The sequence below is a fragment of the Cheilinus undulatus genome, linkage group 6, assembly GCF_018320785.1.
Source record: "Cheilinus undulatus linkage group 6, ASM1832078v1, whole genome shotgun sequence".
NCBI lineage: Eukaryota > Metazoa > Chordata > Actinopteri > Labriformes > Labridae > Cheilinus > Cheilinus undulatus.
This window is the reverse complement of record NC_054870.1, coordinates 1,141,788-1,168,237: the sequence shown is the minus strand read 5'-3', so window position 1 is coordinate 1,168,237 and position 26,450 is coordinate 1,141,788. Positions and strand designations below refer to the sequence as shown.

The 26,450-nt window shown below is 41.7% G+C and overlaps 1 protein-coding gene across 9 annotated transcripts in view; it reads right to left on the bottom strand.

Moving 5' to 3' along the window:
• birc6 (baculoviral IAP repeat containing 6) overlaps nt 1-26,450 on the bottom strand; it is a 195,757-nt gene that overhangs the window by 54,359 nt on the left and 114,948 nt on the right. For all 9 annotated transcript variants that reach the window (XM_041789459.1, XM_041789462.1, XM_041789463.1 and 6 more), the window contains exons 63-64: nt 22,945-23,109; nt 21,784-21,955 (exon numbers count right to left, since the gene is read on the bottom strand). In XM_041789459.1, coding sequence (XP_041645393.1) covers nt 21,784-21,955; nt 22,945-23,109 — 337 coding nt within the window. The remainder of the gene's footprint in view (nt 1-21,783; nt 21,956-22,944; nt 23,110-26,450) is intronic.

The window sequence follows — 26,450 nt, the reverse complement described above, 5'->3', positions numbered from 1 at the left end:
GACTGGAAAAGAACTCCGTCATCCAAGTCAGTACCAGATGAAGCAGATACGGTAAAACCCTACAACTATGTTTGCAGTCCTGCTAGTTTTAAGTATCACCTCAGTGTGGAAGTCTGTCAAAGTCAGCGAATAAACAAAGTGACATAACCTCACAGTGTGATGTGTTTAAGGTTGGAGCGGTAAAAGAACATTAGGCTGAGATAAAGGTGATGTCTGAGCAGCCCTTGAGGCTCTCCACAGTTTCCATCTCTATTGGCTATTCCATCTGAATAAAGGCATGCGAGCCACGAAATTAACCTCAGCTCAGCACACTGACCAACCCCCTTCTACATGAAAACACCAAACATGACTGGATCAGTATTAGCCATTGAACAGGTGCGTGACTGGAGGTCAGTATCAGCAACTAACATCCTGATTGAAGCATCTCTGCTGTCCCTGTGAGTGGAATGACTTAGACTAGATTACACTATTCTTCATCTAAGTGGAGTAAAAACAATCAGAGTAGAGCAGCTGATTCTTCGGCTCCTGGGACCATGGACCATTTCTAATGAGTGGAACTGAGATGCATAGAACAAATGAGCCGATATGATAATTGCCCTTAATTGCCTGGTACTGCAAATGTGTGTGGGTGTGTCATAATACGAGAGGAGAACACCTTACCATCAACATCTGATCTCAGAGCATCTCACTGTGAGCTATAATAGGGTGAAATTCTAAATACCTGGATTCAGTTCCAGCCCCGGCTGTTTGCTGGGGGGATTCTCGAGAAAAAAAGGACCAACATGGGTATAGCAGTAGTAGAGGATGTTGTCATGGGTTTCTATGGGGCTGTTTGGCTAAATCAGTGGTCGTTGATTTGTCAGGTTGTCCTCTGCTTTAAAATGACAAAGCTAATAAAGAATAAAAGCCTCAGGTTGTGCTTGAAACAACCACCTCCTGCACATATCTATTATTCAATACCTGCCAGTGACTCTGCTGTATCTACTCTGGCAGTTTGTTAATGTCCTATGATATCATATTCCAACCAGAGCTGCTACGACAAATCCACAGAGACAGCGGGATATGACAGACATAGGTCTTCATAAAAACAACACACCCACTTGTTTACTGACAGGGGAAATAAAAGCACATTAACAGTTACCACTGAGACTACTCATGGCTGAACAGCAGAGAGGATGTGTGGGCCGGCTGCTGCTACCACCAGTGGAAAGAAGGCATTGAACATGTGGGTCACAGCGAGTGGGTGGCTGAAAGTCTGACTCAAGCTCATGGCCCAACAATGTCAAGTCCTCCTGGCTCCTCTAGGCCACTGGAACAGCGGAGAGACCAGCTTAAAGAGTCAGACTGTGGCATGTCTCCGCCAGCACAGTCTGCCTCAGTGGACACTAAAATGATAATGTGCATCAAAGCAAAACGACGTGGAGCCACCAGAAAAGAAGTGCCTGGAGCTCAGAGCCATTTCAAAGGACAGGAGAAACACAGGGCTGTGTTTTATGAACCGAGAGTCCTTTTATAACCCCGCCTACCCACGTTACTTTGTTTTGGGTTGACTTGCTCTCTGTGGACATCTTAACTTGGTTAGAATAAGGGGGAAAACTCGCGCTGTAAGAGCTGATTGCTGTGACCTAGAAAATGAGGAGTTCCACACAAAGACACATAATCTTTTTATTTAAGTATCAAAACTAGCCTTAAAGGGATACTTCAACATTTTGGCAAATTCACCCATTGTCATAATTCCTATAGTCTTAGTAATAGGTTCGTTACCTTGAGCTGTCGGTGCAAGCTGTTTTTAGAGGCCGCTGCCGAGTTCGGATCTGCTGTGCCAGCTCAATGTAAGCCGACGGTATTCCGGCTTTCCCTCATCAAACTCATCAAATACACAGTCCAACAACTCCAAAATGCTCTCATGGACAAGTTGTGACCTTTACATTCACCACGTCATACGGTGCTATTGTTTTGATTGAGAGTCCCCTGGTGGTGGCGGTATTTTACAGACTGTGCATTTAATAACCAAGTAAAAAGCTTGTTTTTTAGGGTAAATGTATTAATCATCTAATAAAATCCTGTCATGCTCTTTGTCTCACTCATTGAAAAAGTTTATATTTGTTATTTTAGTTCGCTGCAACTAAACCTCAGCTGTGAGGCAGGATCATTGATCACTTCAGGTGTGCATGGGTTTATGAGGAGGGGCCATGCGACTGCAAAGGTTTCTACTGGAAAGTGTGAGTTTTATTTTGTGGTTGCACAGCTCCTGTTCATGTTTGACAACTTCCTTACAAATATCTGAGCCATGTCATACTGCTACTACTGAACATGCTCCTAGATTATAGCCTGTATGAGAAGTATCTGCAGTTCAGGATCTCTCTCAGCCTGTTCAGTTCCCCGAGCCAGGACTTGGGTGAGTGGAACAGTTGAAGTGAACAGTTCATATTTATGAAAGACTCGGGTTGTTGAAGGCTTAAAGCCTCTCTAAGTGGTCAGCAACAATAAGATGAGCTAAAGGAAGGGCCAGAGATTGAGGTCATCAGGATGGGAGCTTAGAGGAAATAAGATTGTTGCTATATCACTTTACTGACCTCGAATAATTTAGCTGCAGCTCTATAATCCCCCAAGGCCAAGAAAACTGCAACACTGAAACCATAAACTATCGATCTGCCTGCTAGTATTGAAAGTGGGGTAGATGCAGGGTTGATGGAGTTAAGCCTGCACATTTAGATGAGGAAACAATGAGGAACATAAGCTGTCCCATAATCCATTCAACTTTCCATATATATTCCTTCATGTCCATTTCTCTGCTTCTGATCTGTGCACAGGCAAACTGACATAAACGTGCACATAACCACATATTCTTCATGTAAGAGCTGCTTTATGGCAGCTAGCAGAGGCCGAAGGAGTCGCTGACGGTTGTTTGAGCAAAGAAACATGGGCTGGATAGCTGCAATGAAAGACCAGACCTTCTTCAAAACAACCCAACAGTTTAGTAACTGTGGATTTTAGTCATGAGCAGCCACTGACGACACAAACAAGTGTTTTCTACTTGTCATCAGGCCTGTGCCTGAAATTGATTTTTTCTTTTAATTTGAATTTTCTGTTTAGGACGATTCAAAAAAACAAAAATCTAGGTTTTTGTAAATTCCTCAGCGGCTCCTCTTTGTCTCCCACTTGGGCACCCGTAGTTTACACCCTCCCCCTCCTTCACCATGGAGACGCACACACAACGGCACGGCTACAGGCGAAAATCCTGAGTTTCTTCCTAAGAACTGTATGTTTTCATCAGCTATTTGGATCTGGTTTAGGTTTGCAGCTTTAGACCATGAACACACCACAGCGCTGCAATGTTTATTTAAAAGCTGGGGCAACTAAAGGAGCAGCACAACAAACGTGTGTCAACACCTGCAGCCGAGAGGAGGGAGTGTCTCACTACGGAACTGACCGGACCACTCCATCCATCAAACACACTAAAAAACAGCCAGTGGTACTGAGATCTAGGCCCCGTTTACACGACAACATTTTGCTTTGTTTTCTGTTTTTGTTTCCAAAAAGTTCCATGTTCAGACGGCAACGTTTTCAAAACGATCTCCATTCACTAGACTGTGGGAAACACCAAAAACGATGTAGTATCCATGCCAGGTGTTAGATGGCGGAGTGATTTCCGTGCCTGCACCAGGTTCTGACTCGACCCATAAGCCCTTCGATCGGCTACGGGCTGCCCTTTGACGGTGCATGGGTTGAGTCAGAATCTGGTGCAGGCACGAAATACGTCTCTGCTGATCTGAGTGATGGTGAAGTAAATAGACACAAGTACAGTTAAATTCATAAGAGTGAGGAGCACGAACAGTACACGGGTATCAGCCATCTTTGTTTTGGGCCGGTACCCAAAACATTACCAGTTCTTAAATGGGTGTGTTCAGCTGTAGAACCCACGCCAGGCATTACTGACGCTGACGCAAAGTGATGGAAACGGCTTATCCTGTCAGCAGTAAGTTTGAATCTAGCAGTAAATCAGCCACTCATATTTAACCTGTAATACAGTAAACAGGTTAAAACTGGGTTTTCCTCTCTTACTTTCATGTCTGTAATAATAAGGACTGTGTTTGCTTGACAGAGCTAATCTGTCGGCCTGCCTGGGGCTGCAACACAAGTTGGTCTCCTTGGTTTGTTTTTAGCTCAGCGCTGCAGTGATTCAGCTTAAACAACAGTCTGAAATGTGTGTAAACTCCTGACTCCTTTAATAAGTCCATGTTCAGTCCTAGAAGCGAGCTGTGGCGTTAAACGAGCCAGAGATGTGTGTAGAGATGCAGAGATGCACTGGCAGAAAGTCACCAGTAGCTGAACATTGATAAATACGCTACTTCTGACAATTCCTTCACAATAAAAGTATGTAAATGTTAATATTTTTTGAGGACTTTTATTGTGAACATTCCAAATAGGAAACATGGTGTAGTCAATAGAAGCTTGACTCACCTGAGCTTTACAGAAGAGAAACTCCAAACTACAGGAGCAGTTACAAAGAAGTGAACGCAGAGAGACTCAGTGAAACCTATAAATAAGTACCGATCTTTCTCTCTACATTTACTGTGAATTTAGCCTCTGTCTCTAAAACACCACAGCTGTTTATTACCTATTTTCATTCAAAGTTTTGTTTTTTATTTTGTACTTTGAGAATTCTTTAGTTCCATTCACCTCCTGTTGGATCATATAAATAGAAAAAATTCAGGGTGCTTCACACACATCAGTCGATGAAAGGAAGACCAAGAAAGCTGAAATAAACGTTAAAAAGTCAGATAAACTCCTAACTAAATTTGACTCTTTTATGCATCCTAAAAGAAAGTTATCATTATTACTTGCAAACCTCAAACGATTCTTGTACCACAGAAGTGTTTATGACTTATTTGTTGCTATAATAGTTCATTCTTTAAGATTTTCAGAAAAATATGAATCAACTCTTAGGGTTATCATTCCCATAAACACTTAAAACTACTGACTACCATGCTGTCCAGCTGATGCCAATGAGTTTTAACGGTGGTGTACATTTGCAGGCCACCTGAAGCAAAGTAAAACAGGATGTGGAGAGGAGGGAGAGTGAGTCATACTGCTGGAAGAAATGAGCTGACTGGATCAGAAGGCTGTTCACATACAACACTGACCTATGGTCACGATGGAGGGGAACTACGTGGTGATATAGACGGTGCTGGGTGAAATGCAGATAGCATCGCATAGATCGAGTGAAATTAACTGAGTTTCAGTTTCAGCTACGATTTTCCAATGAGGAAAAAAAGACAATGGAGCTGAAATGATTTCTGTGCAGCATGCTGCTGTGCATAGGTGTCCACAGGTGTTGTTATGTATGGTCTCTGTAGAGGAGGTCATCACCACTACTTTCATGTGCTTTTATTCTATAAATTTGTTTTGCTTATTCATATTTAATCCTGTTTTTTAAGTTTCAGAATATTAAAATGTTAATAGAGAGTGAAGTTAAATAAATGCGTGATGCAGACGTAGAATCTGTTCATTTAAGTGTTTAATAACTGTTGGCTCAAACATGACAATGGTTTTTGACACCATTGAGCAGCTCAGCAAAGATTCAGAGGGCATGATGTGGAGAAATACTGTTTAGAAATGAAAAGGCAGGAGTGTAGGGGAAGCTACTGTTTAAAGATAAAAATCTAACTGCATGCACAGACCCCCTCATCTTCCCACTGTCTCTTTGTCCCTGTCTGAGCCTAAACAATCCTTTATTTCCCCGCTGCCTCCTTTTGTTTCCTCCTCCTCCCCTCTCCGCAGCTCTGCCAGAATAACAGCAGCTGATGATGGGCTCGACTAGACTCGGAGCGGAGTGTGGCACAGCGGAGCTGAATTTACCTCCTTTCTTCCTCTCCCTCTTTGGCTTTTGTGTGCTGTTTAACTGGTAACTGTGCAGCCGTGTGCATGTGTGTTCTCCACCAGCCCCCACAGCAGTGGCAGAGGAGGAGACAACAGTAAGCATGAGCAGAGCCGTTTCCCCCTCCCTCCTCCTCCTCCTTTCCTCCCTCTCTCTCCATCTCTCATTCTCATGCTCCTTCTCCTTCATTGCCACGGCCATCAGGATCCGTCCTCCTTCTCTCGCCATCATTCTGCTTGGTTATGCAATGCACAGAACCCCCCCTACCCCCTGATGACTAAATGGTGTTGGAGACCTACCATAACACTGCTGTCACCGGCGGTAGGGACAGATCCATAATGCCACAGCGACTGTTTGGCGCCCTGGCTGCCTCTGCCGCTCTGTAGACGTCTGCTTCATGGGATTTTACTGCTCTTCCTTTTCTGGAATATCACCTGCTACACTCGACTATTTCAAGGATCAGTCTGTTCTAACCGAGCTCCACACAGCTGGGTGTCACTAGCAGCTTATCCTACAGACAAAATCACGCTGAGAGTTGGCAGGGTTGGCGCTGGGACTTCGCCGATGGGTTAGCCACTTTTTAAAAAGGCGCTAATTGCACTCTTTCCCTGGAGAGTTCGGAGGAAGGGGGAGCAACCCTACGAGGCTGTGTGTAGATTCACCGATAAAGTGGGAAGGAGGCGGAGGAGTTTGTGTGGAGGAGTTGAAGGAAAACAGAGAGAGGGGAGTCAAGAGAGAAAGCAGACGGGAGAGGATGAGAGGAAGAGTTGGGAGGCGGGAGGGGGCAAATGGGGAGAGGGTCCCTCCTCACCCCCAAAACAGAGGCTGCTAGTGTTTTAGCAGCCCCCGCACTTTAAACCTGACTGCAAAGACTTGTGACGGCAAACTCAATCAAAAGGGGATTTCAGGGGCTGGGGGTTTGTTGAACGTGACAGGTGGCACTACTGACTGGAGGAGCTTCTCACTGGAAGCATTGTTGAGCGCTGGAAAGCCGTCGTGACATCCCTGCCTCCGATTCTGTCACCTTGTTGCTTAGAGGCACTGATACTGTGGCTGCTCAGTCGTTCTCTCCCTCCTTTTAACCAGGTCTCCACATGTAGCTTTCCCCCAAAACCATGGTTTTACAGTGTGGATCCAGAAAGCATGCTGGATGATGTTGTCTTACTTTAGACGCATCAGGGTAAGCCATTTCCTTTGTATCATTGCTGTGTGTCTGTAATTTTCTGATCACATGAATTCCACAGACTTCCATTGTTAGTGACAGCCGTACTGCATGTTGACGTTCGAGTTGAAGAGAAAGAGAGTGATTGCAGTCCCAATCACATCTGAGCCCCAGCCATGAACAATCGTGTTTACCTCTCAGCTCCACATCTCTCTAAGAGGCTGACCCCTTTCCCTCCCAGGGTCCTCATCTCCTGGGTTCTTACTCTGGGAAGGTGAACAGAAGAGCTGGTGGTGTGGGCTGGTTGATAATTAAAGGACTATGAAAAGGTGGGTGGGTGTTAAGCTCACTGCTGTTGGGTTTAAGCTGGTCATAAACAAGGTTGTTCACAAACTGATCTTCACTCCTTGTTCAGTGGCCATTGTTTTGCTCCATTCTAGATTGATTTCTTTCTTCTAGGCTTAAACCTCAGGCTGTTTCGAGATGAGTTTTGTACAAGAACTGAATAATGACCAGGAGAAGAAGGACAAAAGAACAGGCAGTACGTTTGCATGCAGCTATGAAGTCAAATGACTTTACTAGTCTGACACTTAAAGTATTCATTTTTCATGTAATGCTGAATAATTAGATTCATCTGTGTTGTTTTTGTAGTTTCCACAGTCAAAGCTCAACCTCTCATGTGGTCAAATGAGACAAGTAAACCAGCTAAATGTGGCTAGCTGGTAGATCATTTCAGCCCAGCCCCTCCCCTTGTCAGTACAGTTGTGGTTTCTATAATAGGAACATTTGTGTAAAAACTATTGTCACCAAAAATCAAGAAGTTGCTCCTTCCTTCCATCTAACTTTGTCCTTCACCTTCACTATCTTCGACCCCGGCTGTGTTTGGTGTTCTTCCTCCTCCAGTTAGCTTGCTCCCTGATTGGCTGTTACTGTCCTGTCCTCGGTGTTTTCACAAAAAACAAGATTTCAAAGTGATTACTGAGCAAGTTTAACATTTATGATCTCAAGTCAGAGCAGCTCCAATTGTCTTCCAAGCAGATCAGAGAGGGAAACACCAAACATCACAGAAACATCTGGTAAGATCATCTGTAGAACCATCAGATAATCTGGCCTGACTTTAGTCTGAGGGGGGACAGAAATCAGCACAATTATCTAGTGTGCATTCACTGTAATGTACCTAGATAATGCAGCTGCAGCTGGACTTTATTTTACACCTTAAAAAAACTGGACAAAGCCTTCTGCCTGTGCTCCACAACCCTGAAGTCTAAAAGCGGTTATGCTAATACCTTTTAATATTTAAGTTGTTTCTTTTATTTCAGTCTTTTAAGAGTTGATCTATTGCTGTCAGTTTCTGTATTGTTTCCTGTCTATCTGTTTTCATAAAAGTGCAACACAAATAAAGCTGAGTTATCATTTTTAATATCAGTTGTGTTGTCAACTTTGTAGATAATGTGCTTCTCGAGTGCATCAAAAGTAAAGTGTAGGACTTGAATAAAAAATAAAGAGTTAAAATAATGTTTGTTTTTACCCTTTGGTATGGCTGCTCGCTAACTAGCAAGGAAGGTGGAGTGGGAACAAAGAAGGTCCAACAGTAAGCAGGAAGAGGGAGTATATCGCCCCCTACTGTAGAGGAGCTGTTCAGACTTCCATCAATAAATCAGTTTTCTCCTGGATCTTATATTCCGGGATAAAGACAGTAGGGTGATTACATTTCCTCAGTTTCATTTAGACTCTTTTCTGCATTGGTGATATTTCATTAATTTGTTTTACTGGCTGCCTCGTTCGTAACGGTCTTATAGCTCTTTTCTGTTTTATTGATTTTTGTTGTCTGCTCTTTGTGAAACACTTTGAATGTTTCTGAGTATGAAAGGAGCTATACAAATAGAGCTGAGTTAATCAAGCTACTACCATAGCCAGACTTAACGGTGCATGTAAACTGGGGATGAATAATTCATCCTAATTTTATTGGAGCAGCAACATGGCCTCCAGAAATTTTAAATGGGCGCAGTGTGTCTTTAAGGTTGAACATGTGTCAAAAATCCATTTCAAGTATCATATTCATTTAAATATTTGCAGCAGAGATGCTCTTTTATACACATGATGTAAGAATAAATGACTTTTATTTGTGCAGGTTGCAAAAAAGATACTCATCAGTCCTGTTTGGACTCTCTAAGTCACCATTAGACCTTCTTTAATTAAAAAGAGTCCTATCAGAATGGAGGGACTGCCAGAGTCATTTTGGTTATTTACACCAAGTCCTCTGTTTTGCACCACTTCTAATTTTAGTGTCCATTATTTCCTTTCTGTTCCAGATAAGAGTTCCGTTGCCAGGCTAGGTGAGCATCGGGATCATGGGCACCACAGTCGTCACTATTGAGGATGTGCGGGCACTGGAGGTCAAGGAGGAGCAGGAGGAGTCCATTCTGGCCATGTTAGGCATCATTGGCACATTCCTTAATCTCTTTGTAATTGTCTTTGTTTACATCTACACCACACTGTGAAGTTCCACAGCTAAAGATAAAGGATCATTAAAAACCTGAGTGTGCAAGCAGGGAAGGACCCAATAATTAGAAACTCACAAGTGCTGGGACCAGAGGCTGGACATGAGCATCTTCCCCACAGAGAGAAGGAGGAAACTAGAGAGACTGGCAGAGGATGAAGACAAAAAAGTCATACTATCCAGTCACAGCCATGAGCCAGGGAGATAACACAGGGCTGGACCACATGGCAGGAGCGGGGCTATGCTCAAATGTCTGTGATCAGGGACAGACGGTTGGTGCGAGCCCCCAGCCAGGACTGAAACCTCAGTGGCTTGACAGGAATTACAAACTTCTTATATTTTTTTGGACTGCTTAAGAAGCCAAAATGCTAGTGTTCTGGACATAACTGATGTTTTTTCATAAAGTTTATTTGATTTTGAAGTTGGTGGGACTGTACCTGTGACTTGTCTAAAGGGGTTTAAGGTAAAAGAAGCAGACAGAAGTATGAGCTTTGCTGGAAAGCTGCTCATGAGACCCCACCAGGCCACATGTCCGAGCAAGCTTCAGGGCGTCAAAGAGCCGCCTTTCCTGGAAATGTAGCTCTAAACATGCTCCGTCATCTCTCAAGATAGCTGTTGTCTCAAAACCTTCAATCTACTGCTGATAACATTAAAAAGTGTTGAGGGGAACTTTTTATAAATGCTGTTGTAAGAAAAATGTGAAAATACCAAGGGGTGCAGATGGTTTTATGGAAGCTAGCAACATCAACCTGTGAGCAACCAACGTGGGTGATTGGGTAGAAATAAGTTAAGTTGGGTCGAAGAATTCAATGGAATAATTTAATCCTGTTGTTTTCATGTATTAAACTGGCTTTTTTAGTGTCTGAATGGAGTGTAGCTGTGTTGTGGCATAGGGCATATTTGAACAATAAACATCAGATCATAACGGCCAGCCTGGAGCCTCGTCTGTGAGAAACTCTACGATTGACCCTGAAAGCAGAGAACAGAATCACACACGCAGGTACAATGAGGTTTTCTTATGGGACTGAGACTAAAAAATACTCTTAAAATAGGCCGCAGATGGCCGAGTGGTTAGGTGGCACCCCATTTACGTGGACGTCCCGGGTTCTAGTCCAGTCTGTGACTCCTGGAGAGGTTCTAAACCTAAACACTGAGTCTGAAAAATTCCCAAAGAAGATAAGGATCCAATCCACAGTTAAACTCATGACAGACGGACCAATGATGCTTTCCTGCCCAGTCTACTGCCTGCTCACGTTGTCCAAAACAGAAATGGAACAGTGAATTTAGCTGGGCTGCTAATCAGTATTTCAGAACTAAAACAGTCCTTTAAATTTAACAGTTCATTTGATCAACTGCAGTTATGATGCATTTATAATCTTAAATTGTATTTTATTGCATTTCAAAGCTAATTCTACATCCATATTGACAATGTGAAGCAGTTCCTACCAGTGCCATGATTCCTGACTCAAATGAATGAACAAAGATGTTATTACAGTCTGGACTTCTGGATTTTTTATTCAAACGACTGCTGCTCTCATGGTGTGGCCAGTCAGAAAACCAAAAACCCATAATATAGAACAATGTTCTACAGAGTGCATGTACAAAATGACCCACGTGACCTTCAGTAAGCCAGTTAATGTAAAGGCATGCTTTCTCTGTGCAAGTAACTCAGTTAATGTTAACATTTAAGACATTTTCTGAGGAAATATTCTTTATTTGTTCTGACTTAGGCTGAAATGTACTTTACTTCCTGTCTGAGTAGAAACATGCTTTAATTTGGAAAGAAAATGAGGACGTTCTGGTCGATCTAGAGTAAAGAAAACAAGAACCCACTATGGATGGAAACGGGAATGAAAGTATCAAGGGTAGAGTAAAAGAAGGGTCAGAATCTTTCTGACCTCTGACCTGTCCACTGAGAATTTTTTCAGAGTAAATGTGACAGCATCAGAAAGGCCAAAAAAGTATGAGATTGGTTTAGTTTGAAAATGTTATTGGTTTCCTTCTGGCCTAATGTCGTTGTGACTAATGCGTTAACCTCCTGAGACCTGATTTTTACTTTAGAAAGCATTTTTACTTTCTCCCAACAAAACTTTCAAAAATCTAATCAAATTCCTGAAAATTTATACAAAATTAAAATGTCTGTAAAAAACCTTAAAAATATTGAAAGAATCTTACAAATGACCCCCAAATTTCTTCAAATAGTCCTAAAATCTTTCAGTGAAACTTTGTCATAAAGCATAAAAATATCAATTAAATATCTCCCATAATATCAAAGCAAATTCCCAGTAAAGGTTAGTAATTTAAGTTCAAATACATTCTCCAAATTCCCATGAAAATGCCAAAAAAAAAAAAAACATTTAAAGCAATTTCTCCATATAAAAGTCTCTAAAACTAGCAAACACACTAAACAACTAAATAAAAAAATACTTGAGAATTTCCCCCCAGAATGACCAAATAGTCAATTCTCTGAATGTTTCAGGTAAATTATTTAAAACCGTGATCCTTCTGGACAATTATTATTATCAACAGCTATAATGGCAGAAATTCTTACTATGTTGGAATGGAGGAAAGCAGAAAAGTGACGTCCTCATTCGTGCATGCGGGGTCTTCCAAGGTGAATTTAGCACATTCACAGAGCACATCTGATGTGGCTGATTTTAAATCCTAAAGCCTTTTTGTTCCTGCAAATTAAGATCCGAACAGCTTTTTGCACTGGCACATCCTAGAAACAGACGACTGACACGAGATCAGCCCAACTATCAGTCTGTCTGCAGTCCTATCAAACACCTGAGCGTGAGCATGGCTGAGACTGGACTGAGAAAAACCAGAGCCTGGCCCCTTTCATTACAAAGATGATCACCTTTGGTGCCATCTGTCCCTCATATCTGCCCCCGCACATTCATCTACCTGCTCCAACTACCTGAAAGAAAAGCCTGTGGTAATAAATGAAAATGTTCACAGCTGAGTGGAGATAAATTACAGATCCACAGCGGTAAAGACTGGAGGTGGTGCTTGTTTTAGCTTCACCTTGTACTGACTGAACCGATACACCTTGTAACGGGGGGGGGGGGGGGGGGGTTGTTTTAATAAATGCATTAGTTTGTGTTTTAGGGGTTGGGAATTAATAAAGCTACCAATTCAGTTACAACTCTGGCTTCCCATGATCATGAAAACAAGGTCATCTGGATTAATTCACCTCATCTGGTCCAAAGGTTTTCTCCAGCATGGTAGATGGCGCTCACACCTCCTTCGTCCACAGCAGTGGCTCTCAGGCGGTCTCGCAGCATCACTACTTTTTTCTTATTAAGAACTAACGACCTAAATGTGGGTCTTTAAATAATGAGATTCACTGAATGAAAACTAGTGAACCTTGGACAGCATCAAACATGATAGAATAAAGCGGCAGAGAAAATCAGACGTGTGTAAAATCACCTCAGAGACACGACCACAACTAGGGATGAAATGGTTAATGGCCACATATTTAACCCTTTAAGACCAGTCTATATTGATTCTATTGGCACAGTCTGAGGATTAATCTTGGCTTCTTTATAAACACAGTTATTCTGAATTACTTTCTGAATTCTAATGTATAAAATCACAGGAACCTTCAACAGATATTTAAACAAAACAGAAATACAGTGACTGAATAATCTGGTAAAAATATAAATAAATACATTTTAAAGTCTCTTCTTTTGAAATGGAGACATTGTTCATGATGTTTCTGGCTTTTTACAGCAAGTGTTTTTATTATTTTAAGACCAGTAAACTTGATGGGTCCCCTGGTGAAAATGTGACTGATGTAGGTTCCAAACTAAAGGGCCACTGATCTGCCTTACCTGTCTAGATTTAATCATCTTATCCTTCTTACAGCCTCAGAAAATCCTGAGACGTTTATTTTTTGGTTTTAACTCTTTACAGCTTATTCTATCATATGTGATACACACTTTTATGAAACCTCTAACTAATCAATACGACCAATAAATTACTTAAAAACCTTTGGAATACAGCCTGATAAATGACAAAAATGCCTTCAAGTGGATTAACAGTTGCCAAAAATGCATAATTTAACAAATGTAATAAAAAAAAATCTGTGAAATTTCATATGGTAATTTTTTCTATTTTTGGTTTTTGGTAGAAGGTTTAATAAACAGTTCAGTTCCACAGGATTGAGAATTTCCTGGCTATTATTTGAGTCATCAGTCTTTCAGGGGTTAAAACAGACTGTAAAGCAGCCTATTGATCAGTGAATAACAGAGGGGCCGACAGTCTACATGTTCCTGAATGTTCTGTCTGTGTTTACTCTGTTAATAAAGCTGTAATGTTGGATGTTCACATAAACAGGAGAAAACAAGGGACAATCACTGACACCCTGCGCAGTCTTCCATTGACTACATGATGCCAAATGGTAACCATGGTAACTATGACATGTTTAGATTTAACCTCGACTTACTATGGTTAGCCTGAAAAGCAAGAGAGCTGAAGAAGATGACAGACAGGCAGCTGCTGGTGAAACTCCGTCAGTCTCAAGGACTAGGTCTGGTCTCTAAAGGGCCAGGTCTGGAACGATGCTAAATGACCTGCAGAGTCAGTGACATGTTGTAGCCGCCCATGAAGGCCACATTTGAAATGTACACAAAGTGATGTATAAGATGTTCATGTAATAGAACAATCCTGATTCTGAATGCTGCCGTTATCAGACAGCTCTAGTTTGTACGCAGAGGTCTGGGAGGCTATAAACCTCTGATAAATAACAGACACACCGTGAAACCCCTGAAACCCAAACTTTGATTCAAACTCACTTATTCAAGGACAGGGAGGCTCCCTCACACAAACACGGCTATCCAGCCATGCAGGGATGGAAGTCTGTTGGTCTCTATTGTATCTGATAAATGGCTACCAACACCAGTCATGTTCAGATGACCCTTCACCATCAGACACAAGCCCACTCAACATGAATGATGGACCAACACAGCCGTTACGTAGCCGGTACTGTCTGCTGGAACCAGGATTAACTTTAAATCTAGCCTGTTTGGAAAATCATAGAGGGAACTGAGTTGTAGAACGGTAGGGACATAATGCACACGCACACACAGGAAACCCACGTTAGAGAACACATGATGTCAAAATGAACGTGGAGGAAATTCACCTTTCAATTAAGATAAATGAGTGGAGTGGTGACATTCAAAGGTATTACCTCTCACTAATGGCTTAGCTTCCTGTGATGAAACGCCAAGCAACGGCGGGAAACTGTCATGTATCCCAAAGGCTTTGCCAAGAAACAGATGATTAATGTGGAGCAATGTGCAGAGCTGACGAACTGTGGAGCTCTGGGAAGTGGGGGAAGCTGCTACAGAAAAGGTAAGCCTGTGGGTGAGGAAGAGGATGTTCGGGTCATTTATAGATGATCTTGGAGGAAGAGATTTCTCCAGGGGCAGGTGTGGGTGGATAAGATGCTGCTGTGAATATAATTTTATCTAGGCATCATAAATGAAGAGCTTTACACTGATGTTGATAAAGTTCCTAGTGTCCGATGTTTGGCTCCTTAGTTTTCAAGCATAAATGTGTGGAAAGAGCTGGGTTTCAAGTACAGTTCAAAACAGAAGGTCACGTGTGTGTGTATTATATATTTATACATAAATACACACACACAGTATATAAATACACTATATGAATTTATATATAACATACACTTATCTCATATTCTATTCAGTTTTGCCTAAATAAAAAATAAATCTGGGTTGATTTTCTCTGAATTTGGGCCTATTTGTGGCCTTTTCTTTAGGTAATAAAGCAGGTTTTTAAACTATAATGTATTCATTTTTTGGTATCAATGGAAATCTGATGCAACTGACAGGTGATCACGGGGACGAAGTGGAATAAAATGTATGAAAAGCTTTTGTAACAACATGCTTTTAAAACACTTTTTTATCCTGTCTGTTCAACATTTCATAAAAACTTTTAAATGGTCAAAAATGTTGGAAATTTGGGTCTTGATTTCCCAAAGAGGAGGTGGTGGTGGATCCCAAGACTAGACCAGTAGAGAGCTACTGAAGTAAAGGGTGACTCCCAGTTCCTGGCTGGGAAGTTTTAGTGTTTAAAGAATGGCTGTAAATATGTCAATACATCAATTAAAATAACCCAGTGATTCAAAAATGTATTTATTTGTTAATGTTTTTATTAATTGAAGACCTTTTGGAAGGAGATTGCAGCATTATTAATCATTTAAATGTAATTTATTCAGCCTATTTATTTCAATACAATTTAAAAAAAAAAAATTAAATCTGTTATTTATTCGCTTATCGTACCGATGTTACCGATCCATACCAAAAAGGTGGAGCTACACACAACAATGGGGGGCTGCACTGACGTCATGTCACCGCGACTCAGCTGCTCGCCTCCGGACTTCAAAACACGGAAGTCTGCTCTGTTAGGAGCGGGTGAAAACGGGAGAAAAACATACTGATATCTGCCTAAATGGGAAATATTTGGACTCGATGAAGGTCCAAACTGTTTCCTAGGACTGCAGGCTGTTTTACAACAAGATCAGCGCACCCCGGATTTCTGACTTAATCTAGCTTGCATTTAACACCAGCTGAACTTTTACTTTATTTTTAATGCGGCGAATTCTCACAGTTCAGCTCTAAACTTTCATATTTTATTGTATAAACTGTTCTAGACTAGATATATTCACATATTAACGTAGCGTTACGACTCAAACCGTCTCTGTACACGTATTCATCGGCTGAGGATCTGGACTGACAGCGGTTAATATCATTAAGATGGAGTTATTTTTTAAAAGCACTTTCAGCTGAAATAAAGCTGTTTACTGCTTATTCCCTACTGATTTCTGTCACTCATCCTTTCTACAACTCTGCTGCTGGAACAGCTGACTCGTGCTGCAAGTGACTTCACATTCATCACCTCTACAGCCCGCCCACCAAGTGAGGGCATGGGTGTCTGTGGAGACGCAAACTATTTTGGGGTTCAGCGTACCAAACCATACCAAACCGAACTGAATCAAACCGGATCCTCTGATGGAAGCACGGCTGTAGAGACCTAAACACAGAGCTGATATGCACCTCCTCAAAAAGGTACATGTGCTGAAATAACGCAGTCGCCAGCCCTGTGATTGGTCTGATGGTTTGCCCCGGGCACCTGCCAGGCTACAGGCATATGTGTGAGAGGCTGCATTTTATCATAGAAGATAACAGCAAAGGTGTAGCTTTCAGGAATGTACTCTTTAAAACACTTAAATTCAGATTCTCAGAGATCAGATTGAATTAAAATAGCCACTGAGATAAAAAAAATAAATGCAAATACAATATTTAACTTGTTGAAATTGAAATGTCCCTCTCTGTTGTACTTCTTGCTGTTTTTTTTTCTCATACTTTCATATTATATCCTGGTCTCACTTACATTTGTAAGAACAACTTTTTGCATAAACGACACTAGGGTGATGAATGGACAGGTGAGGATGATACGGTTACTCACACTCCTTCTGCACTGTCTGAAGCCGTCATCATTAGTGATGCTGTCTTTCCAAAAAGTGCTGCGTTTGATCCACTGATTCTGGGAAATTCTGACTTGATAGCATCATTCATCACCTGTTTGTGAGACATATTAGCCCGGTGTGCCTAGCTGCTGTTGCTAACTGCTAAAAAACCTGGTGTCATGTGTTGATAAAGACTGGCATTGCTGCAGGGTCGACCTTGTTTACTGCACAGCTGGCATGAGTCATATCCAACTCCTGGTGTTAATATATTAATACCTAATTGATCCAGTGCTCAGCCTTTAAATGTGACTGTATAGGGGCTTCAAAGTTCTCCTAGTGTCTCTGCTTTTCATCACAGTAAGACCTTCATGAGATCTGCTGGGCACCCATCTCCACAGAGGGGGGTCTAAGACATCCATCTCTCATTCCTCTTATTGCTTTTATTAGCTGCGTGCAGGGGCTAGTTAACATAATGTCTCTAGAGCATAATGTCTTTGTCATTTAACAGAGTGTTAAATGCAAAGATTTTAAAGGACAGCATGTTATCATTCAGGCTATGCTTCAACAGAGCATGTGGTAATCCAGACTCAAACAATGGGCCATAAACTACATACTGCACACACACACCCACACAGAGGCATGTGAGCATGTGTCAGAGGCGTTTACCAGATAATGAGGAGCAATTACAACACTCACAATGCTTTTTATCAGCTGTTATTAAATTATGAGACTGGGGGCACATTAGCACACATCAGCATGCACAAAGAGAGCGACTCCTCCAAACTGAAACAGGCCGGCAGCGTAAGGCACAGACTCAGCTCTAACTGGCTCTGGGCTGATCAGAGACAGCACTCAATGCTAATGGGAGAGCAGAAACACTGATGCAAAGTCCTGGTTCTCATGTCACAGACTCTATAGAACAGGTCTCTGATTAAACAGACTCATTCTCTCCTCTCAGACTGGCTCTCTGCTGACGACTACATCACACTACAGCTGCAGGAGGTTCAGAGTCAAAGAGAATAACTGACAAGTTCGGGACACTTTCTAATGATTCATTTGGAAGATTACTCTACCTTTCCAGAATAAAGTCACCGCCTGGATTTAAACAGGCAAACAGGTAAGAGTCAACCTTTGATTACTAGGGGTGAAAACCACATTTTTCCAGACCAAGTACAAGGACTCAATAATAACATACCAGCCCTTAAAATATCTGAGATCTTAATTTCATTGGATGTTCTTCATTCATCCCCTTGACAATTTATCAGTGCATTGTTTTAAGGGCTGTTGTCAACCAAAGAAAAACTTGGTCAACTAAAATCGCACCAGATCATCAATTAATCGATTGGTCGTGGGACGGACCAAAAAAAAAAAAAAAAGTTTATGTTATTTCTACATTAAACTTATCACTGACAATGTAATCAGTGCATTTATGTGGAAATTAAAATTCAAAATGAACCCAAAATGAACTTAAAATCTTATGATATTTGCAGTATAACCATCTTATTGTGGTTTAAATGTTGCCACACCGCTGACTTTTTCGACATGTTGTCAATTAACAGGAAACAGAGTATAAACGTGCTTTACCGGCTTTGGTGGGAGGGTTAGTCTACATCTGTGCATTCATTTCTCAAGAGCCAGTTAATCTGACATGTTAGGACGCAGCCATGACACTGTCAGACATTATTTTGGATTGTTCCAGGCCCAGCTCCTTAAACCAAAGGGTTTTACTGAGGTCCATGTGCTGTTCTGTGAAGGAATGACTTCCTTTTATCACCTGCTTTAGCTTGCTTTCTTCTTAAACTGACACAGTGCACCATATGTTTATTAACTGTTTAATCTCCATTATCTTGCTTTCAAAATCATGTAAAGCTGAAACTGTTATGAAATTTAAATGTGATTAATTTCCCAGCCCATATAAAGAGTTGATATTAACAGCCAGTATATCAGCCGTCAACACTGGCAGAAAATCTCATATATGCCAAACAAAAACACTTCTCTTTCTGGGCTAACATCTGCTCATATTATATCGTGCATCGCTAGGGATCTGTTTTCGTTTTTAATGAAAGGGAGATGGATTTTTTTAAATGCATGATTTTAACCAAATGAATTGATTTTGAACAGTTAATAATAGATTATTTAAATGATCTTGAACTGCAGGGATACTTTCATACATTTTTCCCACATCCTTCTGTAGAAGGATCTACAGAGAGTTTGAGGACAGATTCTGCTCTTTGTGTGTGGCTGCAGTGTGAAAAGCATCTGCAGCTGGACAACAAAGGGTCAGCTCAGAACTAATAACCAGTCAGTCCCTGAGGAGCTGCTGGGATATAAGCAGAGCACTGACCTGACCTGCACAGTCTGCTGTGTACTGAAGGCTTTGATGGAAGCTTATTGTCTGCAGAGGCAGACTGAGGGAACAAGGGATTACAGGAGACTGTGCAAAAACAGAGCCGGTTAAAGCTGCACCACACCAGTCACATGGCATTTAAGGCTCAGGGTTACACCACAACGGCATCATAACTCACTGTCCAAAATGCCACATGCTTTTAAAACATCCACAAAAGGCCAGCGCTCCTTTATCTCTCTGACAAAGAGCATTATCATCCCATTTACGGAGCATAAAACATAACTTTGACATTAGAAGAGCAGACGATAATTGAGCCACCAGTCTTTTCTTCCTTGAGTATGAAAAAAGAATGATAAATGAGCCACTAACCATCCTTGGTGAATTCAGTGTGTTTAACCAAGACTTGGTGTTGTTTAACAATAAGACAAACGCAAATCTCAGCTTCATTCTAAGAAGCTGGAGCTCCATCTGCTGTTTCATTCAGCAATAATCCCCGGTGCACACCACACGTTTGGGCTTAAAAAGACAGACAGCTTCTCCTGTAATTGAAGACGAGGGCTTAAGAGAAAAAAGTCCGGCCAACAGTTTTAACTGTGATATTACAGCAGAGTCGATCAAACCCAAAACCATCAGCAACAACAGGCCACCAGCTGACATGACTTTACAACATTAACACAACTCCACAGATAAATTGCATTAAACTTAGACAATTCCAGTAACTGGCAAACATTAGAGATCACCAGAACCCTTCTGTTCCGGCAAAGAACGACTAATGAAACGGTCCACAATCACAGGTGTAGGTATGCAGATGCCATGGCAATAAACAACATTAACATCAAACCTCTGGACCTCATAACTGGACTAAGGGTGGTTCAGTCTTCTCACTTTTCAACAAACTTTCCTTCCTCCATATCCAACAGTTCAACAACCTATTCTATATTCATAGATCTAGTCTGATTACTGTGTCACATAGGCGTCCAGTTGGTGCAGTCATTAACAGAGGTACGCCTGGCGTCAGTGATGGCCAGCACTGGCATCTGGCGTGCCTTAATCCAGTCTCTGTTAGGTGGCTGAGAGAACAAACGTGTGCCTTTATCTGGTATATTTCCATGGTTGATAACCACATGATAAACGAGCAAATCACTACGTTTAGAGGGAGGATTCGGCACAAGAAGGGGAGGGAGGAGGCAGCAGGAGCTGATCTGATTCATCACACTGCTTCCTCAGATTAGAAGAACTATCGTGGTAAACCTTGAACTTCACATCACAAATATTGCAGCGTTACCTGCATCATATTTTAAAAGTGGAGCGCTACCTCCGACCTCCTCCTATCAGCCATGCTTGTTCTGTTGATTTAATTTCGCTGCTACTGACGTCATTACTCTCGTGCGTGCAATGCCGCGTTCGTGGCCAGCACGGAAAGTTGACAACTCTTCCACTCTCTTCCAGTCACAAGGATGCGTTTAGGTACTGAAACATGGTGCCGTTTGATTTTACGTGTACTCAGGAGAACAGACAGAACTCGGTCGGTACCTATAAAAGTAGTGAACTCGGTACCCATCCCTACACATTTCTGCTGTTCCACTAACAGGTCAAAGCTCTACTCAGGAGCTGTGGAGCATGCACAGAACACTTCTGGTAATTTAGGGCAGATTAAGGTGAATACGTGTAAGAAAACTTTATATATGAAAACAATCACAACTGCTCTGACAGATCCACTCTCTACTAAACTGCCATCTACACTGCACCACAGCTCCCATTTAAGGATGAATGAACAGAGGTCTTCATCGAGCGGAGGTGTTGCAGTGCAGGGAGATTTTAGGATAATAGCCAGACTATTGTGTTTTAACTGTGCTGGAAATGCAAGAATGTTATTAGGATTGCTACAAGGTGCATTTAAGAATTTAAAAAATGTAAACATAGTGACTGTCTAAAGCATTAACAATGACCCTTTACCCTCTGTGGCCTTTATTCAGGATTGACCCTTTTAAGATTGTTAAGATATGTTCATTAGGCTTGGGTTTAAAGATTGCCTTTTCTCTTCAGGGCCTTTATGGACCAATCTGCTTTAAATCTACAAACTAAGAGAGAAAACAACCATTCTTTGAAAGATTTGTCACTGAAGCACATTCTGTTTGGTACGGACAAACAAAGCCCACATCCGTCCTCACAGAGAAACACAAGCCCTGTCAAGGCACACAGACACATTTAGAAAACACGTGCCTTTCTACTTAATTCTCTGTGATTGTGCTGCTCTGCTGAAGTAAACAACAGCTGAGAAACATGCAGTGTTTCTGCCGCCACAGCTAGTAGCGTTCAGTGTAAAACGCTGTGTATACACCAGCAGCAGTTGCTAGCTAGATGCCACGGTTTCTGTCATTAGTAAGAAGAGCAGGCTTACCTGAGTCATTGCGTAGGTAGGACGACATGGCAGGGATGAGGCAGGACTGGCTCAGCAGCTCCTGCAGCACTGCTGGAAGAGCTGAGCTGTTGTGAGCTCTGCTGTCTGCTGAAGAGGCATCAGCACTGTGGCAGCTGCTGGAGCCTGCTGGGTTGATGTAGCTCGCCAGAACCTGGAGAACAAAAACAAGAAGACATGCTTCATAACATGGGACTGAAAAGAGTGGCTGATTAGACACACAAGTATGAACTTTAGCTCTCTTAGCATGGAGCAACACTATCACGGATGATATCTGTCTTTGCGATGAAGCTATGAACCACCCACTAACTCAGGAGAAACGCTACGTCTTTATTAAAACGTTTAAGAGACTTCTGTGAGAATCAACTCTTCAGACTGCAGGAGAGGAATATGCAGATCATTCTACCAAACTGAGAAGTGCAACAAGTGTTGTCAAATCTGCAGTCTGAATTACACCAGTGCACTTCTACCAAGTATAGTTAAGAAAAGTCTGGAACAGTAAACCCTGATCCTGCTGGCGTTCCCACAGCCAATATCCATCTATACTTGCTTATTTCCTTGGGAATTCCTGCTCTTCCAGATCATTATACTCATCACAGCAGTAAGAGCATGTCTGTTGGCTCCCAAACTGATTTTTTTTTTTAATTTATTTGGTACCATTTTGCTTCTTTTTTTTTTTAATTTCTATTAATCACCAAAAACAGAAAAAGGAAACCAGCTCATCTTTCACATAAAAAAATCATAGTTTTGGAGCCAGCTTATTCAAAAACAACATCACTGCCACTCTTCTAGCTTCATTTTCAACTGAACTGTCGTGTCAATATAAACGGTACGTCACATGGATTGTTTGCTAAATATCATAGATGACCATTTCCTGTTAAATTATTTCTAAATCAAAATGATGCAGTTCAGCTGAGTACAAAACATGACATTTCTGTGTTTTTCATAACAGCTACTGCTGTAAGGAAGGGAGGGTTCTTGGTACTAAACAGACTGTAGTTAGAAGGGTGCTAAAAAGTCAGATGACATGGATTGGTCACTTTAAACTTCAAGGTCTGACAGTTACAAAGCAAAGAACTACATCCTGTTATGAGCTGAACTGAACCAGGCCGCTAGTTGCATGTAGCTTCATCATAGATTTACCTGCAGCAGACAGGTGACATGCTCCTCTTCTAGCCGCTGTTTGGTGAGGGCCTGCTCCACGTCCCAGCCTGAAGCTGTGGACCCAGTACCAAAACCAGTTCCTTTGGCCCAGTACAGCTGCTGTTCCTCACTGGTCCCACCACCGTGACAACTGGACATCTGTGGCTGGGGATCAGAGATAATACAAAGAATTTACACGCTTTTTTTGAGCTCCTTGAAATCTAACACAGCAAACACGGCCTAAAGAATGGAGCTGTGAGGTAAATATGAACTTAGAGGAGTTCGGCACTTTCACTCAAACCTGGATAGAGGTGAAGAACTATATTAAATTATTGCTGAGGACTCACTCCTTCCTGTCTGCTGGTTGTCTATCTGCTTCACCCTCTGTCATTGCTGTTTTATTCACCAGTCTGCAAATTAAACGTATGTTTCACTTATTCCCTTTAGCACCTCTAAAAATGCACAAAAGCCTGTGCATGGTGCAGAGAGCAGAGGAGAGAGAAAGCCATGCTTCCTGGTTCCTCAAAGTCTGTCTTTTACATCTCCACCTGTAGACCTCTTGAATGTGAGCTTATCTTCAAAAATCTGTTCCTTGTCTTTTATTGAAAGCAAATGAATTAACCAGTTTTGTTTGTCCAGGAGGTTACTTTTTATTTCTGTAGTAACAAAATAGGAACAGATACTGCTTGATATTTACTCGTATTGTATGAAAATTCAAACATCTGGGACTGTGATGACTGTTTACTGAAGAGAACATTTTGCAAGGGAGTCCAGGTTTCACCTGAGAAAAGCCTGGCTGATGCATAAGGTCAGGTTACAGACTAGGTCAGGTTTAGCAGAAAAGATATTAAAGACATCTTTACTGAAGAACTGTGTTATCTTCCAGGTGCCACGAGGATATCAATCAACAGTGCTACATGAATGAGATGTTTGCTTTACATGCCTATTTAAAAACAATGGGTCTCCTTGTCTCCCCTCCCTGCTCCATTTTCAGCTCATTCATTGATTCATTGGTCTGCCCAAGGACAGTCTCTCGCACAGAGACGAGTCTTTGGCTCAAACTCAAGTCATCAGCCCCATGATCCGTCCTCAGCTTTGACAACACCATAAATCCAGAGACCGGGGGGGACAGCGAGCATGAGAGTGGATGTCATTGTGATAACAAAAGCAGGCAGGTCTGATTCAGAACGTGCCAACCTGAATCTTTATTCCACAAAATACTTTGTCCTTATTGAGCAATCTGTTCAGGTCTATTTTGATGCAACAAGGACAGCCATGCTGGTTTCTTGTCAGCTTGGGTTTGTTCTCTCCTATGTGTGATTATTGTACGCAGCAGTTTCCAGCGTTTTTAATGAAAACAGTCAAAGAAATCAGCCTTCAGAGTTACAGACTTACTTCCTTTGTCTTTTTACACAGTTTCCTTTCACACATCCACAGGATCCGTGTGCACCAAACTCTGTAGCTAATCGCCCCGTGTCCAGTTGATGCTCATATTCCAGCAGCATGCTCCATGATCCGTCTCTGACACGTGCCAGAAGCACCGCTCTGCTCGAGATACGGCCAAGACCATTTTCAACAGAGCTAAAGCCAGCTGAATCAAGATCAGCAGAGCAGAGCGACCCGGACAGGAAGTCAGATACGGGAACACTGAAAGACACTTGAATCTCCTTTCCCTCCTTATTTGGATGCTCAGCTGTGGTTATATATTTGTGCTGATGAGCAGTTAAGCAGGTTTTTCTAGTGAGTACATTTTAACAGTAGAAATCTGAATTTACACCTCTCTCTGCCTCCCTGAGTTGGGTGCCATCGATTTTGTTCCTTTCAGAGTTCCCGGCTCTTTCAGCCCTGAATAGGCTCTGCCGACGGCTCGATAGAAATCTTCCCAGTCAGTTTATGAGACGGGACAGTCAAGGGGAGTTTAGGAGTCAGTCTCTATTAATAACATCGCCTACAGAGGCTTTTCCTTCCAAAGGTGTCAATAATACAAAGGACATGTCAAAGCTCAATTAACCTTCTACATTCAGGCTAAACAATTAAGCTGTTTGTCAGACGCTCCATGTGAGAAAAGCAAAAGGGACCTTGAGTTAAAGGCCAGCAGAGCAGAGAGCGATAAATAGCAGCAATGTTTTTTCTCTCATTCTACCATAAGTCTGAAAATCAAACAAGCACTCAGACAGTGGCTGTGTGTGTTGATGATTCTGAGCAGGATCAGTCAGGAAGTCTGACAGTTTGATGTAATTAAGTCTGTCTGCTTTTAAATCGGTCTCCAAGCCCCATGATGAGACTGAAGTTGGTGAAGAAGGCTTTAACAGTACAATGTCATCACTGATCTGGACATGGATGCCATGATGAGTGAGATCTGCACATGTTAGGAGAAATCTCACGCTGTTAATGACACCCTGGACACTGAGATCGCCCCATAATCGAATACTTAGGAGGAGACCCACATCTTTAATGTGTTTGTCAACCTGTGATTAATGTGCTGAACCAACGTCACTTTATTTCCATCCAGTATGAAGAATGCAAGAAGAGGAGGGGCTCCATGGACTACGTGGTGCCGGATCCACATGTGGACCATGTATTTAAATCACAAGAACAATAGACCTGTTTCACAGCTCCTGAAAATTTCCAGAATTCTTCCAGGTGAGAGGCATGTATGAATGCAAAAGGACAATTTTTTCAGACTTTATTTTCTGCAAAATAAATCTAAATAAAGAAGGAGTGAGCTGGTGTTTGTACTAGAGATGTCAAGATACCAGAATTTCGAATTTTCATACGAGCTATCTAAAACTCATCAATATAAATACCTGATTCAATAGCAAAGAAAATGACCTCCTGGACACCTAAAACTGCTTAATTTGGCCTAGTATTGCCTCCTGCATCTTAATAAGACACCTAAGCAACTTCATAAATTAAATAAAATAAATTATTATTTACAGAGTGGTGAATGAAACTGTGAAGATCGAGGCTGTGGCGGAGATGCACGTGTTCAGCATCAGTCAAACAATATCCTGGATCCTCCTTCATGTCTGTGCAGAAGTGTTAGTGTAACCGCTGTGAAACTATCAGGACATTACATCCTCTCTCTCCGTATCACTGCTGTGTGCTGTCTATCTCCACTGATGGCATTTTTTGGTTGAAATCCAAATGTATGTGTATTTATCCAGCAAAACTTTGGTACTTTTGGTATAAATGAAGATAACATTAATAGATATTGTACTGTTGAAAACAGGTGGTACTGAAAAAGTATCGGGTATGGAAAATGTTAACAACTTCAGTGTGGTGATCAATTAAAAACGGAGTCTGGCAATCTGACAGAATTGAAATAATTAACGAAGGCCTAAATTTAACAGATGCAGAAAAATAATAAAAAGAAAAGCACACTTTCTCAAGATGAGTAACAGGTTGCTAGAGTACAACTGCACTTTTGTCTTTGGGGCTTTTGTTTGAAATCAGGTTGCATTAAGGACCAGATGAGAGGTTCCATTACTGGAGTCTGTCGTGCA